This window comes from Physeter macrocephalus, chromosome 21 (assembly GCF_002837175.3).
Source record: "Physeter macrocephalus isolate SW-GA chromosome 21, ASM283717v5, whole genome shotgun sequence".
Lineage (NCBI taxonomy): Eukaryota > Metazoa > Chordata > Mammalia > Artiodactyla > Physeteridae > Physeter > Physeter macrocephalus.
The window spans coordinates 83,387,909-83,408,498 of NC_041234.1; the positions used below are offsets into that span (position 1 = coordinate 83,387,909).

Genomic DNA, 20,590 nt, shown 5'->3' on the forward strand with positions numbered 1-20,590 from the left:
CATTGCAAATGAAGAATATGAGATGAATTTCAAGTTTTCAAACTTCAGATGACTACAAGAAGTGTGGTACCACTAATGGGAGCATAGAAGTTGTAGAAACATAGAAGTTAGGATGAAGAACTGTTCTAGCTGTATGCAAGAAGGCAAGTTAATAGCACAGTCCCTTAATCTATAAGCAGGGCTGTCCCTCATTATAATTACTAAAATTCAAGTAGAAAGAGAAGTTATATAAATGGGAGGGATTTAAGGTATGAAATGGAGATCAGACTAGATAGAACTAGGGTCTCTTCTCAATCTGAGATCTCATGAATTAAGAAAAGGTTCTTCCCTACTGATGAGATTACCATACAACTTAGAGGATGCCTTCCTTGTCCAATGTACACTCATTACTTCCATGGCACTTGTAATAAATGGTCATCCAGCTTCTGCTTGAAATCTTCCAGGGATTATGAGCTCGTAACCTCCCAAGGCCATTCTGTTATACTTTCAGACTGCCCTGTTAGGAAGTTTTTCACTTAGTAGGGCTGAAATCTATATTGTTCTGTGTAACTGTACCACAGTATGATCCTTTTTCCACATGAAAACCCTCAAGAGGATTGAAAGTAGTGATTCCAGTTAGCCTTCTTATGACACATTCCACACGTCTGGGTCATATCTACCCTCAAGGAGTCAGTTCTCCAAGCCCAAAGCCATCTGATTCCCTGACTCACCTGGAATCCCAGGGGGGCCTGGTTGCCCTGGGAATCCATCTACCCCTTTATCTCCAGGAAGTCCACGAGGTCCAGAAGATCCTGGTAGCCCAATTCCCGGGGGGCCAATTGGACCAGTGCGGCCTTTTTCACCAGGAAGTCCTGGTAACCCCTTCTCACCTGGGAAGCCCTGTCCACCATCACCCTAGACAACACATAGGAAAGGATGAAAGCATGACTTAAGAGACTTATCTGGAGAGCCCTCTGACCATAGGAAAGAAACACCTAACCAGTATGAGCAGGGCTTTATTTTTTGGTTAAAATTCTCTGTCACTCTAGTTTTTCAATCAATTCTTCTGAGTCGAGTTAATGGGAATGAAGCTTGTCAACCCTGAGTGATCTGATAATGCAAAAGGTTCTAGATTGGTGGGGGTGAGGGGGAAGGACAACTCTGGTGGCGGGGGGCGGGTCATGGAAAGCAGCTGGATTACTTGCAAGGGAAAGCTCCTGAGAAGCTGAAACATTTTAAGTGATGTGGTCAGTTGTCACGAGCGTTTATCAAGTGAGCCAATGACCCATTCTGAGAAAAAGATTCCTATTTTACAGAAAGGAAAAGCACAGAGCCAAAAGTGTCCGTGGCAGAGGCAGGAAGTAGCCATCAGATACTCCCCACCCGGCCACCTGCCAAGTCAGGTGTGAGGATTTACAGCACTATTTACCCAGGAACAGTCGACTTACCTGAAAGCCTGGCAGGCCTGGTAAACCTGGTACTCCGTCCTTGCCTGGGGCTCCTGTCTCACCAGGGAGCCCCTGGGGACCAGGATCACCCTGATCTCCTGGCATCCCTGATTCTGTACTGAGAGTCGCTTCCCCTTTCTTTCCTTTGGGGCCTGCCAGACCTCGAGGCCCAAATACACCCTGACAAAAAGACAGAAGGGAATGATGAGGAGACGCAGACTTCATAGGATTCTGGCACCTCGCATAGGTCTGACCTAAAACAGGTCCTTGGGTACATTTTGGTGCAGTTCTGGACACTGGATTGTGTCGTCATCTTGGATTATAATTGTCCATTTATTTTCTTACCCTTTCTAAATTTTGAAATCTTTGAGGATGGGAACCTTGTCTTCAGGGCCTGGCACAGTTCTAGGCAAATGTAAATAATTTTGTGGAAGGAAGGGAGGGAGGAAGGGAGGGAACATAGGTAGGTTAAAGCAGAAAGGGACTTTCAAGATACCTAGATAGACTTCTTCATATTACGGATCAAAACCTTGAAGGTCTGCTTTATCCCCATCTTTCTTTTATGTGCTTTAGGAAAGTGACTGGTGAGGAGTGAGGGGTATTTGAAAGCTCCCATTTGCTCCCTCAGGGCCAAAGTTTGGTAGGACTTACTGGATACCCTGATGGGCCCTGTGCACCCCCAGAGCCTGGATCTCCTCTCGTTCCTTTCAGGCCCGGAAGGCCCAGGAGACCTGGTGGCCCAGGCAGGCCTGGCTCCCCAGGTGGTCCAATGTTTGGGACACCACCATCACAAGAACAAAAACCTGAGTCCCCTGGAGGAAAAAAAAAAAAAAAAAGACAACATTAATCTAAGTGGGCCATCTTTCCAAGAAGAAGGAAGACCTGCCAGTGGTAATTTGTGACCTGAACAACTCCATGGAGGGAATCAGAAGGCCTGCAGGGAACAGACTCGAATGAACTAGGTTCACTTTCCATTAAAGTACATCTGTGCTAATGATTTGGATTTCAATCTTCTGGGGTGGAGCCCAGCCATCAGTGAGTCTAATGTGCGGCCAGAGTTGAGAACCACTGACCTATACTAACCAACTGAGAGTCTGGAATCCAAGCCACTTGAACATCCGATTCACCAAAATGTCTTTCCCCTGTCTTTTGTACACAGAGACAAATGCCAAATGAATTGATGACAGAGATTTCAGCAAAGCATCTCTGAAGAGACAGCAAGGAGTCACTAGCACTATAGCCCAGCCACTTATACCTTCCATGCTTACGGTCTAGGAAAGGAGACTTTGGATCAACAGAGGTGACTCTGAGTTTCCCTAAGATCCTGAAGGGCCTCTTCCTACCTTTAGAAAATCGATAATCCCTGAAACTCTGAAAGAACAGCCTGTTCTCCAAATAATCATTTCTCGAGTGTGATCCATGAACCTCCTGCGTGAGTCACCTGGGATGCTTGTTTATAAGGCAGCTTGCTGGGCCTCACCCCAGGTCCAATCAATCAGACTCTCAGGTGGCCAGATCCAAGGATCTAATCTGTAGTAATTTCCCCTAGGTGATTCTCATGTCCAGTGAATCACTTGAGAACCACTATCACTATTCCAGACTTAGAGAGAGAGAGAGAGAAAAAAAAAAACAAAAACCTTCTGGTCCCATGGGAATATAGGAGGGGAGGCATTAGAGTTGGCCCTGTTTTTAAGTATGAGAATGGTATCAAGAAGCACACTAGCTCTGCAGTGAGTCAGGGAAGGGCCAAAGTTGACCTCCTAGGTCAAGACTTGAAATTTAATATCCTTTGCCCTCAACCATCTTCCCTGGATCTAAAAATTAGAGATGGGGCTTTCAAAAATTTCTGAGCTAGCTCCTATACTTAGGTAGTGCCATTTTATGATAGGGCAATGAGAAAGGAGAAGAGTGAGTTAAAAGCTCTCTGTTTGAGGTCGAGGAGAGCTGTAAATTCCTTGAGAGAATAGGAGAGATCTCAGGTACCTGAAACCCCCAGGTATACCCAAACGTCTCTTCAGCCAGTACTTTCACCTCTTCCTCCACCCTGCCCTGGGCTGGAACTCAATGAAGTGATTTATTTGCACTTTAGCATCTGCCCCTCAGAGTATGAAATGGACGAATGACCCCAAGACAACAGGAAGATGGAAAGTGCAAGGCAGCCGAAGGCTGGGGCAATCATCAGTCCTTCGGTCAATCTGTGGAGACCGGAGTTGTTTTCCTGGAGCCAGTTGGCTTTTTCAGAGTTCCAGGTCTTGACCTCTCCTTCAGGCTGAAGGTAATCATAAGCGACTTCCTGCCTTGGCCTTGCAAACTGAGAGGGGCTGCAGAATGTGCAGAGTAGCTGCTGCAGGTGGAGGGGGCAGGAAGAGTAGCCTGGGGGCCACTTTGTCCTGTGTGGCCTCAATCGCCAGCCTCAGTCTTAGAGCTCCAAATATAGCACTTCCAACAGTCGTATAATCACATCCCCAGTCAAGATCCAGGATTGGTTCTGTTCAGGTTCCCAAGGCTGTTAGTTTGCTCCTTCCCAGAGGGCCTTCTCCAGGGAGCTTGGGGAACGAAGAAACCTAAGGGGACAAAATCACCTTTGATTCCTTTGAGGCCTGGGTTGCCTTTCGGACCTCGTTCTCCTCGGAGACCAGGCAACCCTGGCTCTGTGCTCTGTAGAGTTCCCGTCTCAAATGCTGGACCTTTAGGAAAAAGAAACATAAAAGATTGGCAACTTACAGGAACCTGGGCTCATGTGACTCAGCCTAGCAGCTCAGTCACCAAGGGTCCTTGAGCCTCAACCACCAGAGCAGAGACACCCTCCCCTCAAGAAAAATCCAAGACAAGGACCCAAAGTCTGTAGCAAGTCCAAACTCTGTTGGCTCAATTCTCTCTACTACTACTACTTATAGGATGTCTACTATGTTCCAGGCACTGGACTAGACATTGGGGATATGGGAATAACCAAGGCAGCTTCAGCAACTCAGCAGTCCCCGTGTCTATCCCAGGAAGACCTCTTAGGACAAAAGAGGAGATGAGTACAAGCTGCAGTGGTCAGGGGTTGCAGGTTACAAAGAAACATGCGGGGCATATTTCTAGCCTTTTTCTTAGAATCTAGAATCTCATACTCAGGTAGATGACCTAAGGAGAATAAGCCCTGTGGAGGCTTTTAGCAGCCACTTTGAGGATCCAGGCTTGGTTTCCCATTTCTTGGACTCTCAGCCCGCCCTGCTGGAGCCCTGAGGACCAGGGAAAGCTTGAAAGAGCCAATGCTGCTCCTTCAGGAGCTGCAAGACCACAGGCCTAGGGGCTGAGAACAGTGAAGGGGCAAATGGAATGACGACGAAGTCAGAAGGCACTAGGTAGTGTCTGATCATCGAGATGGCCCTCACTTGCCTATTTCTTGATGAACACTCTGATTGCTGTGGTCCCTAACCTGTGAGATGCTCCCTCCATCAAAAATCAGGACTGTTCTGCAATCTGGATCACACCTGGATCTCAAGACCAAAGGGAGACACAAACAACTTACCGGGTGGGCCTGGTAGGCCTGGTAGGCCTGGCAAACCATCTCTCCCAGGGAGGCCAGCTGCCCCAATTGTGGTGCGGCCGGGGTTTCCTCGGTCCCCCTTCAGGCCTGGAACTCCCTGGAGCCCTAGAGCACCGGGGCCACCTGGAAGGATAAGCCCACACAAAAATGCTCATCACATCACCCTCCTCTTCAGGGGATTCCAATCAGTGCCGATGTTAGACACTAGCTCCAAGGAAGAATTTGGGAAAGCATTTGCCCTTCTCCTGCAGCTGAGTTAGAAGGGTCCCTAGGAATCAGCTAGCCTCACCTCTTGGGAAATGGAGGCCCAAAGACGTACAGAAACATGGTCAGGGGTGCAGAACTTCAAAGTGGCACACCTGAGAGGGAAACCTGGGTCTCCAGCCTCCCATTTCTAGATTTTTTCCACCTTGGTGCTGAGATCAGCTGTACCTCCTCCAAGGGGCCGTTTTAAAAGCACAGGTATCCTTACAGAGGGCCCATCTCCAGAGAATTTAGAAACTGCTGTCTTTAAAAGTAATGTCTGAGGCTTTATATTTGGAACATCACTGCCTCCCAGACTCTGGCATGCCCTTTTTCTGTTTACTACTATAGAGTGACATCTGGGCGTGTTCCTCCAATGATTGTGTCAAGGATGTCATCTACAGGATCCTGGGGCCATTTAGTGCCTGGGTTAAGCACAGAGTGAAGGTCTGGGTACAAACTTTCGTGTGGGCATTTGTTAGCTCCTTCAACTGGGATGGCACATAAACAGAAGAGTGACAGGGCTCTGGCAGGCCAACCCAGGCCCCCTCATTGATGTTCTGGGATTGCCTGTCTAGCTATGGTACATTATTGAGGCCAAAGGAAAGCTGCTTACCCAGGCCCTATTCTCATATACATTGGCCTTGGGCTTGCAGCAGGGAGCCTACTGACTATAGTCTACCTTTCTTTTGACTTTGGCTGGGTATGTACCCAGACCAGAGTATAGAAGGGGATGCTGACCACCAAAGTGGAGATCTGTGCATGGGGTGGATTAGTTTGTTTTACCCGGTAAAGCTGGTAATCCAGGGGCACCAGGAGGGCCAGGCAGGCCCTGGATGCCTTCGTCTCCTTTAAGGCCTGGGAGGCCTGGCATACCGGGGTCTCCAGGATAACCTGGCATTGCAACAACAACAAAAAAAGCAGTAAGCAAACCGAAGGGAGGCCCACAAATGCCACAAAATGCCTCAAAAGAGTTGCAAGGAGATGTCCTCAGGTTAGAAGCACCTTTCTTACCCTTCATAGGTCTCCCAGATGCTAATGCCCTCATATGATAATGGGCCTATTCGAGCTAAGGCTCTCCTACTGTCCAGTACTGGTTTGGCCAGGGCTTACCTTCCATGGTAAGATCTGATAAGTACTAGGAAGGTTCTTCTACTACTAGTAATCTTTTGTCACGCCTCAAATCTCTGCCATTTGGGTTAAGGTGTTGAAGTCTACTCTTCATGTTATACACAGGTTTCTTGAGCGTGAAACACAGGAAGCCACTGTCAACCATTAACACCTCAGCTTTAATGAGTTTACCAGACAGGGCACAGGCCTGAGAGGATGTGAGGAGAAGGAAGTTAGGAGACCCAGATGGAAGAGGCACTACAGTAGAAGGCTTTGGTCAAGCGAGAAGTAGCTGGAGACACTGACATCTAGATCTCTAGAGAAGGCGAAAGGACGAGTTCGGCACACCCAGTAACTAGAACAAGGAGAGGTGAAGACAAACTTCCAAAGTGTCATACTATTGAGGGCTGTCCTAACCAAAAGATACTTGCTCCCCTAACCGAAGATACTTTTCCACTTCCTGTGAAATTGTCAAGCTCAAGCATGCATGGGCTCACATACATGAGACCCCGTGTGTCCCAGAGTATCAGGCTGAAGTTAGCCTAGCTGGGAGGGTATGAATCCTTCCCTAAGCATCACTAGGAGAACCATTTTTAGCAAATCCAGACCCAGGCCAACGCAAATCCTAGTCTTGGTGGACCCAGCACAAACATGGAGTATGGGGCTTGGCTTCTTTGCTTAAGACATTGGAGTTAGATTCATTTCCCAAGTTTAGGATCCATGAGTGGCCCTTGTGGGGATCAGGTTTAGCAGCAATCCAGTGGCTGACAAAGTATCCTCTTAACAATTACAGGGGATATAGAATTCAACTTCCTATCTTTTTTTTTTCCACTCCAATCAATGAAAAGTTGCACCTGAGATCACAGCACCATCTGTATCGATGAAAACATCCGGGCCTGGCAGGCCAATGTCACCCTTTTCACCCTGCAAAGATTAAATACATTAAACACAAATATTTCTGTGACCTCATCACGTAAGATTTATGTTCCCTCAAAACCATTCCCTGGGACAATGGAAGGTTCCTCCTTCTGTAACCCCTGATTTCCAGGGCCAAATAATCCATAAGTTAATTTCAAAGTCCAATAAATTTAAGATGAAGGTGACACAAGGCAGCCCAGAGGCCTGACACTCAATTGAGAACCTGTCGAGGACAAGGGATCCCAATTTTATTTTGCAACCTGACTCCAAGACAATCTGCTTCTGGGCCTGGGAAACATATCGCAGGAATAGACAATATGGCTATACCCAAGAGGTGCTAAGGAGGGAACAGAGTTTTAACTTTTTTTTCCCACTTTCAGCAGGCTTGGGACTCTGCTACTGTCACGGCCCTTGTTAGTGGCTGATGTCAGGCAGAGGAAGTCAAAAGAGTCCTAATTCTCTCAAATGGGAGACTCAGGTACCAGAATCAGACAGAGTGGCATATCCAGGGTTGGGGGGGTAGGAGCTGTCTGCCCCAGGTGCAGGCAATAAGGGGATGCATTGCTTGAGAGAATTTAAAAATGATAACAAAACCCAAAAGTTGGCAATTCTAAACAATGCCAATAATAAAATAGTTCTCCTTGTAGGGATGGATTTGCTTGTACGCATTTCGTGTGAAAAGGGTGACATCTAAAATGTCAAAATACTAAAAAATACTCCATTTCATCATATAGGCATTTGCTATGATCTGAATGTTTGTGTCCCCCGAAAATTCATGTTGAAAACCTAATGCCCAAGGTGATGACAATATTAGGAGGTGAGGCCTTTGGGAGGTAATTAGGTCATGAGGGCAGAGCTCCCACCATTGTTAGTGCCCTTTTAAAAGAGGCCCAAGAGAGCTAGCCTGCCCCTTCCATCATGTGAGGACATAGCAAGAAGTAGGCAGTTTGCAAGCCGGAGGAGGATCTTCACCAGAACCTAACCATACTGGCCCCCTGATCTCAGACTTCCAGCCTCCAGAACTATGAGAAATAAATTTCCCTTTTTTATAAGCCACCCAGTCTGTGATATTTTGTTATAGCAGCCCAAATGGACTAAATAGCATTTATACTAATTCTTCATCCTTCCATCTCCTCAATCCTGGATTTTCACTTCCCAACAACATTACCTTAATTCCTGGGAATCCATTAAGCCCGGGGAAACCTGAAGACCCCTTCTTGCCCTGTGACAGAAACATAGTTACAACTGAATTGAATGTCTAAGAGTATAAGAGGGGGTGGTTTTCGGATTAGGCCAGGGCAAATGGCACAGGGATTTTGGCCGGCATTCCAGGATATATATGGATCATACCTGACTCTGGAAGCCATAAAATGTTCTAGAAGGCAATATGGCGCTTAGGTAGCCAACTTGCGTGTTAGGAGGTACAAGGGCCACAAGGCTAGAGATGAATACAAGCAGGCTGGCTTTGCTAGGCCCTGATAACATGTTAAAGGAGTACGACTGCATCATAGCACTGAACACTGGACACTCGTCTTCTTGGGTAAAAACAAAAGTGAGTGGCTGAGATTCTATCAAACAAAGAGAGGCGGACAATTTGAATTGTAAGCAGTGTTCCCCTTTGGATTGATGGTCATGTTAAGTGAAGCAAGAGGGCCTTCTGATCTGGATTTTATACACTGAGGCTTTAATGATAGTAACCAAAATACCTGACTCCCTGGAGGGCCTTGGACTCCTTCTAAACCCGTGGGACCCTGTAAAGAGAATAGAGGTACCTTAGAAAGATTAATAGTCCATACTAGACCAAGCAACTAGACTTACATAACAAAGCTCTCCAACTGAGATCAGGATTTAGCAGCTCCTAAAACCAGGTAAGAGAATGTTCCTAGACTTGCCTTAATGACTTCTTTCTAAGCACTAATCCATCAGGCTGAATAGGCACACAGGGAATTTTTAAAGAGCTAAATAAATGGAAACATTTTAAGTACCAGGTGGAATTGGGTAGAAGGGCTGGGTGGTATTATACTTAGTCTGCATTAGTTCCAAGTCATGAGATTTTAAAATAGATTGTGGGAGGGCCTCTTGTCTCTCTCCCCCAATGCATTTTTTGTTGGTGATTTTGTGTTTTCAAGACAAGGGAGTAGAGGAAAGTGGAGAAAGAAATGGCAGGGTAATGGATGAACATTGCTGAATACGCAAAAGACTCTTGACAAACTTCATGACCAAGCTAAAAAGACAATTCATTCTCTGAAATGTTGCTTCTTTAAGGCTCAGGTTGGCCAATTACTAACAACGTAAGACCTAAGTGCCTGAAGCTAGGAATCAGAGAGGCTAACAGTTATTTCTCCACTTGAAGTGAGATTATTATTGGAAAATGTTGACTCCAAACATTACTCACTATGTTCTAGAACTTCCCAGGTTTGTTTCTGTCCTATAAAAATTGCACTTGGTCCTCTTTCTTCCATTCCTGCAAACTGCCCCTACCCCACCTTCCCTCAGGATAGAATGGAATGAAAGTAAGACATGTCATTCTTTAGCCCAGAAGATAATTATAGTTGAGGACAAGGAGAGTAAACGGGCTGAGGAACCACCTGGTGTAGGGGGTACAGTAAGTCCCCTACATGCGAACGAGTTCCATTCCAAGAGTGCGTTTGTGAGTCCAGTTTGTTCGTTAAGTCCAACAAAGTTAGCCTAGATACCCAACTAACACAATTGGCTATATAGTACTGTACTGTAATAGGTTTCTAATACGTTTGCATCTTTGAAAGGTTCACAATTTGAAGGTTCGTATGTAGGGGACTTACTGTACCTCATTCCTTATTCAAAGGAGCCACTAAGTCAAGGGAATGTGGCAGAAGGGAGAGGAAGAGGTCTTAGGGACCTGCCCGAGGGTTGAGAAAGAGAAACAAGAGAAGCTCAGCAGGCCATCAAGTTACATAACAGAGATGCAAACAGGAAAGAAAAGGGACCGGGTGACTTGACAGATCCAGGCAAGCAAAATTCCAGGTTCGTACCCTAGGTCCCGGCAAACCAGGGATTCCCTTTTCTCCTTTTTCTCCAGCAATTCCAAATCCCTAAAGGAAGAAAGAGACCACAGATTATAACATTCATTTCCTCCCAGGTCTCCTGGCTCCATCCAAAGCAAGGTGGTAATTTCCAATCAGCTCCACTGTCCCACTGGGGAAGCTTACCATGCTGAGCGTCTCGTCACCCCCTGAGAAACACATAGGACTTGAAGATAATTTGAACCATTCATTCAAGGCTTCTTTTTGGTTCTAGAAGTAATGTCTTCTCCCCAAAAAACTATTACAAGTATTTATGGAAACACGAACTAACAGCATAGAAATAATGACAGATCTAACCTCATTGATTTTACAGATGCAGAAACTAACACTCAGAAGGGCCAAGCATCTTGCATGGGTTAGAGAGTCAATGAGACAGTCAGGGCTTTAGCTTCCATTCCAGGGCCCTTTCCAAGAGAACAGGCTGCTTCCCACCATCTAGGAGCTTGGGTCAAAGATGGCCCACAAATGGAGAATTGTGTTAATCCTTGGGGATCGATGCTAGAGAGAAGAGCTTTTGCCCTTTGGAGACATGATGACTGCAACATCCTTTTCAGGGGGAAGGAGTGTTTCTATCTAGGCGTGATCTAGAACTGTGCGGGCTTTAGGAACACTCTCAAAGGGACTGCAAGATGGTCACCAACGCCTCTTGTCCTGCCCAGAGAAGGTGAGGGCTTGCAGCCACGGACATGACTTGGGGTTTCTCTAGGAACAAGCAGAAATCCAAAAAGCGGAGTGAATGAGAGAGCTTCCTCCCCTCTGGGTACAGGGCAAGCATATTCTGGGCCCCCGAGATACAGAAGAATTCATTACCAGAGTGGATAAAGTCTTTCATGGCAAATGTAATCGAGGTCACTTTGTTGTTACTGTTTAAAATGGGCCTCCCTGGAGCACGGATGTTGGCAAATAGCATTTAGGACTATTATGAGAGTAAAGGAGGCAGTGAAGTTCTCTCAAATGTAAGCTTGTGCAAGACACTAAATGTTATGGCACATCTCCTGTTGTCCTCTTGACATGACCTGGCTCAGCGGACTGTAAAAGCACTGCTCCAATCCCATCTGTAGTTTTTTTCCTTCCTCTTTCATACTCAGAGCATTCCCGTGGGTACAGTTGGCTGAATAGCCCTTAGTTTTCTAGGCCCAAGTTTTTCCTTTCTTTTGTTTTTAAAACGTGAGTTGTTTTTATTGTTGTTGTTGTTGAGGAGGGGTGTGTATGTCTGTGAAGGGTCCAACTCAAAGCAGCCTTTGGTTCCTACTTGCCTTCCCTCTTTTCTACATCTACAGTTAGGAGTCAAATTGCTCAGACCTCATGCTGAACAGGATTTCTATTTGAAAGGCCCGTCTGTCAAACTGAATGCAAACTTAGTTCTGCAGCTCAAATTGGAAACCAAAGCATGCTGCCCCCTGGTGGCATGTATCTATTGGCGGCTGAAGTCAAACACTTCACGGAGCCTTCCCTGGCCTGTGCACAGAAGCTACGGCAGCCCACGCTGCCCCAAACTCTTCAAGCACTAAGCCAGGTTCCACATGAAAGTCTGTGAGAGAAGGTCTGTATCACATTCACTTCTGTCTCCTCCAAGGCATGTTACTGTAGCCTGAACACATACAAGGTGGTCCAATACATACTTGTTGAATTAAATGGAACAGTGACCCAGGGAGAAAAACTGTTCAAAAGCGTGAGAAAAAGAATGTCCAGGTACCATCTCACAGCCTCCACCTATCTTTTCCACAGTTGTAAAGACAAGGGGGCCTTGTCCTTCTTCTTCAGAAAACACAAAGAGCCTCTGGACTCTTGCTTTCTCAGAGAGAGGGTCTGAGAGCTTGAGCTACAAGGTCAGCAAAAAAACATATACAAAGTTTAAAAAGGAAACAAAAAATTGTTAAAAAGCAATTTGTGTGTCGGGGTTAGAACCAATAAAACCTAAATGACTTGGCAAGATACTGGGCTGTAGGCTCAGCTTGTCTCCCAGCACAGGGAGGCCCTGTACGAGGCCCTGCGGAACAAGCTGTTCCGGCAAGGTGTCCTGGGCCCCGGCCCCGTCCCAGTCGCTCGCCATCATGAGCTGATAAGCACCCACTGCTCCCTTACCGCTTCTCACCCACGGTCAGGAACACCTCATCAGAGCACTGGCTTAGCTGTTTACGGGCCTGCTCTCTAGGGCCCTGGTCTCCTGGTATTTTGGGTTCATGGACATTAGTGGCTCTGCAAAAACTCAACTTCAGTCACGTGGCTGGGAGTCGGGGCGGACAGCAGGGTGAGGAGGGGGGTGTGAGAAAAAGGCAAGCTGCAAACAGTAGGCTGGAACCAGGGGCTGTCAGGCCCCGCTGTGGAGTGAAAGACACTTTGGCCCTGGGTCCTCAGAGGCCTGCTGGCCCGAGAGGCAGGCCGCCAGCACGGTGGTCAGCCTCTCTGCCTGAGCTCCTCGCTCGGCCCCAGTGCGGGCGGTGGAGAGGGCCGAGGCCCACCTGCAGAAGGAGGGCAGGAAGGCAGGAGGGAGGCTGAAGCCTGAAAAGGGGGACTGAGGCCATGGGGGAGGGGCGGGGAATGATCATATTTTGGGGTCACGTTTTGGAGGCTAAACTGCAGCAATCGGTTCGGCTTGGCGCTGCGAGGGTGACTTGAGATGTGAAACTTGAGAGGTTAGGAAAGTCAGTCTCCTTCTCAACTCTGACCCTGTCACGCTGCTGCTACTGTCCCTCAGGGCGCCGGGCTGGGGCGGGGGAGAGGAGGGGAGGGCTTAGCTTAAGTCTGTCAAGATGGGGCTCCTCCTCCGAAGGACCTACCTGAAGTGCCTGGAAAGCCTAATGCTCAGCAGAACTCCCGCCTGTCCAGTAGTTGCCTCAGATCCACTCAATAGGTACCTCAGGATTCACCGCTTTCTTCCCTTCTGTCTCCCATCATCTGCCATGTTGCCTTACCCTGCGTTTGCTGGTGCCTTGGAGGGCACAGAGGTACATGACTCTCTCTGACAATCTCCAAGGGAGCATCTGTGGCCTACACGTGAGTGTGCTGCTGGGACAATGTCATGAAATGTGTGAAGCTTGGGTTGAGCCAGAAAAGCAAGGATGCCGGGTCACTGCAGAAGGGGCAAGGGAAAGAAAGTGAGGTCTAAATCACTCAGGTTGGCCACTTGTCAGCAGCTCCTGCAAAGATCTGGTCTAGGATGGAAAGAAAACAAATGGTTGAAGGGAACATTTCAGATTCCCTAGAGATTTCCACCCTCAGCGCTGCCTTGTTTCTCAGTGAGTGTGGATAACTGAAAGCCGACGTGAGGGCTTTGGATTTAAGCGTGTTTCCTCTAAAAAGCCCAGAGCATCTCAAACACGTCACCACCTTTCTTCTTACAACTATTCTGACAGAAGTCACCTATAAATGTTCCCATTAAGCAGATAGAGATATTAGCAGCAAAGGAGTTATAGGATTTGGCCAGGGTTGCATGTGGAATCCACACCAAAGTGGCCTGAGAACTCTGGTTTCTTGATTCCCACTCTCTGAAAATATGCTGTACCATATAAAGGAAGCTTTTTTTTCCACCTTGGATGTCTTTACAATCAACTGGGGTTTCTATTTGTCAGGCCACACTGTGAAACACTGGAAATGCTGAGCTTGAAACGGTATAGCAATTTATCACTGTGCATTGCTGTCAGTCAGTGTGTCTTTCTTTCACAGGGCAAAAGGGAACGGGTGAAATTGCAGAAGGGGAAATCCTCTGAGGTAGAACAGGGAAGGGAATGGTAAGGAGGGAGGGAACGTGAGCCAGTGAACTGCAAAGCACCAGAGATCACACAATCCACAACCACCAGGACAAGAATGAACTGAACAGTAGGGGGCAGTATGGTATGAGGAAAAAGCCTGGAGTTGGCTAGTATTCAAGAAAACTGAATTTCAGTCTCAGCTCTGCTAATAACTTGCTGGGTGACTCTGGATAAGCCTTCACCCATTCAGGGCATGGTTTCCTCATCAGTCAGGGGTATAAACCCAACCCACCTTGCTTACATCATAGGGATGATATGAGGTGACTAGAATCTATGTGAAATGCTCACAAAGAAAGGTGCAGACTTTATTCCCCAGCCCACTTGCAAAGTACTCTATATCTGTGCTGTCCAATCGAAAGATAATGTGAACTACTATGTTATTTTCAATTGTCTAGTAGCTTCATTAAAAAAGTAAAACAAATAGGTGAGATTAATTTAACAACATTTTATTTAACCAAACACATCATAAATATTGTCACTTCAACACTGACGTAAAAATTGTTAATGAGATAATTTAGATTATTTTCCTCACACCTAGGTTTGGAAATCTGGTGTGTATTTTACACTTACAGCACACCTCATTTCAGACTAGCCACATTTCAAGGGATTGGTAGCTGTTATGTGGCTAGTGGTTATCATATTGGACAGCACAGATTTATACTTTGTAAAGAAACCTGATGAACATTGTGAGTTGGGCCTCAAAACAGTAGATATGACCATTGCCACGTGACATATATACAGAGAGGTTCAGATACTTGAAGGCCCAGAACTGGGGCTGAGGCTGAAGTCCAGGTGTCCTGTCTCTAACATCAAGATTCTTTCCCTTTATGATTCATTAGATACTGAGCTGATTAAAATCAAGGCCATTGAATAGATGGTTCTCTGTTGCCCCTGTGTCTCTATGGAGTAGTAGGGATCACTGTGGAAGCAATCTGTGCCACTGGCTCTACTGGCTGTGTTTTCCGGCCACCTGGAGAGACCCAAAGTGTTTCAAAGAACTGCAGGGAAGCACCGGAGTCATCTCTCCCGACTTTGCCAGCAAGCCGGGGGCAGGCCTAGTCATCTTTGATTCATCCATTTCCCTCCTGACCCCTACACCCAATCCAGGGAAATCTCATCAGCTCCTTCAAAACATGTCCTGTAGTTTAAGAGCTATATCAACCAAATGTAATGTGTGAGCATTGTTTGGATTCTGATTCAAAACCAGGTAATTATAAAAAAATATATTTATGAGACAATCATAAACCTGAATTCTGACTTAACAGATATTGTCATTTCTGATAATTAATTAGTGGTGATGACATCTGGGCCTACAAATCATTATGTTTTTAAAAAGTCCTTATCTCTTAGAAATACTGAGGCATTTGTAATGAAATGCTACATCTGTTGTTGGCTTCAGATTGGCCGTGAGTTGCTAATTATTGAAGCTAGGTGATGGGTACACAGGGGGACCATTATGCCATTCTCCCTACTTTGTATGTGTTTGAAATGTTCTGTAACAAAAATTTTAAACTTTTTACATTTTGAATCCATGCACTTCTCTCCATTTCCACTGCCATCATCCTAGTCCAAGCCACCACCATTTCTCACCAGGATTGTTGCAGTAGCCTCTGTTTGCTGCCTTCCCCTCCCCCCATCCTCCATGACCCAGCCCCCCAACTCCCACTACCACCAGAGAGATCTTAAAAATACAAGTCAGGGCCTTCCAATGGCTTCCCATTACATTTAACATAAAAGCCACATTTGACCTACAAAGGTCTCCATGATCTGGCTCCTGCCTCTCTGCCTGGTTCTTGGCCCCGCTCACTCTTCTCCACCCGCTCACCTTCTTGCTGTTCCTCTAAAGCACTGAGCTGGTTCCAACCTCAGGGTGTTGACACTTGTGGTTCCCTTGGCCAGAAACACTCTTCCCAACCTTTCACATGACTCGCTCCCTCATAATAAGCGATCCCTCAGAGAGGCCCTTCTTGACCACTCTGTCCAAAGGTGCCCATCCCATTCCCCATCCACAATCCATCACTTTTACCCTTTTTGAACTTCTATGTATCACTTACCAATATATGAACTTGTTCTCCTTCATTTGTTTACTTGTTGATTCTCTCCCCTCCCTCATCCCCCCCAATCGGAATGTACTTTCCTCAAGGACAGGGACTTTTACTTATCTGACTGTTAGTTGCTGTTGCAGCCTTAGAGTCCAGCAGAAGGCCTGGCAAATAGGGGCCCTCAAAAAGTATTTGTTGGGTGAAAGAATCTAAGATACAAGGGCATATAGGAAAGTGAAACTAGGATCACTAACACTAACTACAATTTACTCAACAATTGATAGGTGCCGGGCATTTATTAAGCCCTTTTCATGCATATTATCTCACTTAATTCTCATGACCACCCCATTATTATCACTTTTTTGGTAGGTTAGGAAACTGAGGCTCAGAAAAGTTAAGAAACTTGTCCAAGGTTACATAGCGAGAAACTGCTGAAATCAGAAGTCAAGCCTAGGTCTGTTTTAACTCTAGAGCTTGAGATTATAACCTCTGAGCTATATAGTCTCATAAAGAACCTAATGTCCCCATGGGTTTGAGAAACAAGACATTTCCTTAAATGCCTTCTAACAATGAAGATGGTGAAATTCTCTACAATAACCATAGGAAGGAGGTCTTCCTGTTAGCTTTCTATTGGTATAGCTTTTGTCCAATCAGATCCTTGAATACATGTTGACCAAATAGGGAGACTTACCGGGAGACCTGGAGGACCACTTATTCCTGGGAAGCCCTGAAGCCCTGGTTCACCCTGGAAAATCAACCAAAGCTTAGTGAGTAGCAGCAGGAAGCAGTGAACATAAAGGAGATGGTTCCCTTGAGTTACTTGGGCTGGACAATGGGAAACCATAGGGTATCACAATTGGGACACCAGAGGCTGGTGCAGATTGCCTAGTCTCCACAACTAGTAACTACACCAGGATGTCTTAGTTTACGGAGCCCTTAGTAGTGTGGAAAGGACCAAAGTCCATGACAGGCAAAGAAAACTATCCAAAACAGAGTCTCAAATGCTCAGGCTAATTGGGAGATAGAAAAGATGATCATCTGCTTTCTTTCTAGCGGAAGAAGCTGTTCAGTGCGATTTCCTCTAGCAAATTACTGGCTGCAAAGACATCAATGGTTTTGGGAAAAGAGTAACAATTACAGTTTGCAAAGGGCAACATAATACTCTAATCTCTTTCCTTGATATGCTAATTTATCCATAAGTGCCATGAAAGGGCTCCCTAAGGTTTGGGAATGATTAGGGAGGAAAGCAATTTTTCATATGCTCCCAAACTGTTCCCAACTCAATAATTACTTCCGGTAAACCTGGAGAAGGCCTGGAGCTGTTGCTTCCACAAAGACAGAATTAAAGAAATGGGACTAAACACCTTCCCCTGCCTGGGTCCCTTGACCACAGGTGCAGGATCACAAAACTTAAGGAATCCCCAGGAAGGAAGGGAAGTCAGGTTGCTGAAAGATATCTGCACACCTTAACAGCAAACAGTCATTCAAATACAACCATGTGTACTCTCATATCAAAATACAGATTATAAAATATCTCGCTTAAACAGGTCTACAGCTTCAGACTTGGTCGTTCAGATCAGGCAAATTAGGGCATCTACTGCCACTTGGTGACAGTATACCGTATTTGCAGGGTCATGTTCTGAGGGCAAATAATTTCTTTAAACAGATAACTTGAAAGCAACCATTATACCCTATTGTTCTGTCACAGTGCTTTGGGGACAACATAAGTATTGACAGGGTTGGTAGTTAGGAGGAAAAAAACCCCAACTATTCAATGTTTGTTTTAAGTTATTCAGCAGTTTGATAACTGAATCTGCAAAACAAACACAGAAAATAGCACTTGAACGAATATTCAGAAACCCAGGCAAGCTCATATCCATATTACCCAGAACCCTCTATCCTTCCAGTATACTCTGGTTATTAGAGTTGAACTCTGGTATTAATAGGAAAAGGCTTATTAACTTCTTGTTCTCAAATATTCACTACCTTGGATCCTTTCTTCCCTTTGGGAAATCCCATGAATTCCAGTTCCCCAGTAGATGGTGGGGGTCCTGCAGGGCCAGGCAGGCCAACATCCCCCTGTAAGATCAAAGTAAACATTAAGCAAAGCAGACACCACACAGATATTTCTCCAGAGGGTAGGTTTGTCCTCAGGATGTAATTCACAAATCAACTGTCCATGACTTTAGCCTCTTCACCCTCACCCTTGCATCAATGAGGAAACAAAGCTACCAGTCTCAAGGGGTGAAAAGAGTTATAAGCCTGACCAGATGCATTTTGTACCAGCACTGCAGAGGGAGGAAGCAAGATGGATGAAAGTAAATGGCAGGTTCATGGTCGCCATGGTCATGAATGAAAGGGTGTTTAGAAGAAAGCAAAAAAGGATTTGAGCAAGGTAAATGGCTACTTTTTGGCAACAGTGATCAGACTCTAATTGGTCCAATCATTGCCAAGAGCACAAGCAGAGGCAGTGAAGTTCGTGTTGGAACACTGAAGACTGGAGTTGCTCCTTGAAGACAGTGCAATCTACAAGAGGCAGCTGCCAAGGATGGGGAGGGCAAGCTCCCAGTCTCCCTTGAGGCTCCTAAATCACTATACAGTTTGTATAGAGGGAAATAGGACAATGAGGGAAGGGAAATAAAAGGGAATGATGAGAGAGGGTTAAGAAGGAGAGATAGAGGAGATAGAGAGAGGAGGAGGAGGAGGAGGAGGAAGGATGGAGAGAAGAGAAGCAGAGAAAAGGAAAGAGGAGGTGACACAATATAATACAAATCAGCAGGGAAATACCCAGGTGGAAGGAAGAGAAAATATAGCTCAAGAGCGTATGCTTGTAAGACATGTACATTTCACAGGTAGGAAGCAGGAAGACTACAGTATTGTGAAGGAAAAAGACCACGGTAGCCTATGCGTGCACATACAGCCCTACCACAAGCAGGCACATGTGTGCAGCTAGAGACATTTCTAGGAGCATATGGACTGCAGAGCGTAGTTTCCAAAATTTATTTACCTTGACTCCTTTCTCTCCTTGGAAACCTAACCCCATATTCCCCTGGGGCACAGGGGTGTAGGGAGGAAAAACAAAATCAATTACTAAACAACCTCCAGGAACTTAAATTGGAATGCAGTCTTTTTTACCAGAAAGTATGTTTACCCAGACCAGAATATCTCCGGGGAAACTAGAGTACTTAGTGGTAGGAGGTCAAATGCCCCAAGACAAAGTATACTTACATCAGGACCAGGGAAACCAGGGGGGCCTGGAGGACCCTAGATTTAAAATGAAAGGAAAGAGTGCTTTTCAATTTCAGCCCCGAAGAATCTAGGCATGTTGAGAGTCACTGAAGATAAGTCCCCCACCCCCTTGGTGTGGTCTGGCTTTGGTGTAGCAGATTCTAGCTCCTTCTCCCTGGGTTCCTTTTTGTGAAATCTCCTATGAAATTTCCCCAATTGACCTGATAACCACATTCATGCTAAGGTAGTGAAGACTTCATGTGTCATTCTTCCCATTAGGCCAGCACTTTTTAAATGATGACTTTTGGTGAAAGTAAACCAAAGTAATCAGTGGTGGTGGGATTTCACACATTGGAGAGAGAACAATCTGGGGATGTGGATTTCCCAGAACCACACAGATGACTGGCTATGCTCTTCCTATAGCCAGTGATGGGAAATAGGTAGGTGGGAAGAGCTCTCCAAGGTGAAGTGTTGAGAAAGATTTTGAAGCTGCCTCTGTGCTCAGGGTGGGTGATAATGGTGTGATTGATTAGCAATGTCTGTCGTGGGTAAGGGGAGTGGAAGGTCACAATAGATGTGCCGGGTATTAGCCATCCTTGGGCTACACTTTAGGTTGAGCTAGACTAGGTTTTCGAGGCACAGAGTGGATGGTCAGAGAGACTCTGATAAAAGAAGATATCAAATAGCTCCTTACAAGAGCATGCTTCACTTTAACCTCCAAGAATGGAAGTTGCCTTTCTCTGCTAGGAGGGGCTACATTTACATAGGCTTACATTTAATCCATGGCCTGGTAGGGAAAGCATTCATGTGAATGCTGTGAACACGTGGTAGATTTAGGTGGGTCTTACTTGCAATCCTGGTGGTCCTATGGGTCCCACAGCTCCTGGAGATCCGGGTGCTCCTTGTGGGCCCTAGAGAGGCATGTTTTTATCAAGGTCAAAAAAAGTATGACAGTTTCTCAAGAAAAATATATCCACATGAATTGCATAAGAATGTTCATAGCAACTTTATTCATGATAGTTAAAAACTGAGAAAACATGATGGCCCAAAACCTATGGGATGCAGCAAAAGCAGTTCTAAGAGGGAAGTTTATAGCAATACAATCCTACCTCAAGGAACCAGAAAAATCTCAAATAAACAACCTAACCTTACAGCTAAAGCAATTAGAGAAAGAACAAAACCCCCCCAAAGTTAGCAGAAGGAAAGAAATCATAAAGATCAGATCAGAAATAAATGAAAAAGAAATGAAGGAAAGAATAGCAAAGATCAATAAAAC

The 20,590-nt window shown here is 45.7% G+C and overlaps 1 protein-coding gene across 1 annotated transcript in view; it reads right to left on the reverse strand.

Moving 5' to 3' along the window:
* The window catches only part of COL4A6 (collagen type IV alpha 6 chain), an 82,588-nt gene that overhangs the window by 30,884 nt on the left and 31,114 nt on the right, over positions 1-20,590 (reverse strand). Inside the window, exons 7-22 of the mRNA XM_024128062.3 lie at positions 20,163-20,225; positions 19,315-19,350; positions 19,094-19,135; positions 18,073-18,165; positions 16,786-16,831; positions 15,141-15,157; positions 10,242-10,301; positions 8,937-8,981; positions 8,399-8,452; positions 7,167-7,236; positions 5,989-6,096; positions 4,942-5,082; positions 4,010-4,114; positions 2,079-2,239; positions 1,428-1,607; positions 711-894 (exon numbers count right to left, since the gene is read on the reverse strand). Coding sequence (XP_023983830.1) covers positions 711-894; positions 1,428-1,607; positions 2,079-2,239; positions 4,010-4,114; positions 4,942-5,082; positions 5,989-6,096; positions 7,167-7,236; positions 8,399-8,452; positions 8,937-8,981; positions 10,242-10,301; positions 15,141-15,157; positions 16,786-16,831; positions 18,073-18,165; positions 19,094-19,135; positions 19,315-19,350; positions 20,163-20,225 — 1,405 coding nt within the window. The remainder of the gene's footprint in view (positions 1-710; positions 895-1,427; positions 1,608-2,078; positions 2,240-4,009; positions 4,115-4,941; positions 5,083-5,988; positions 6,097-7,166; positions 7,237-8,398; positions 8,453-8,936; positions 8,982-10,241; positions 10,302-15,140; positions 15,158-16,785; positions 16,832-18,072; positions 18,166-19,093; positions 19,136-19,314; positions 19,351-20,162; positions 20,226-20,590) is intronic.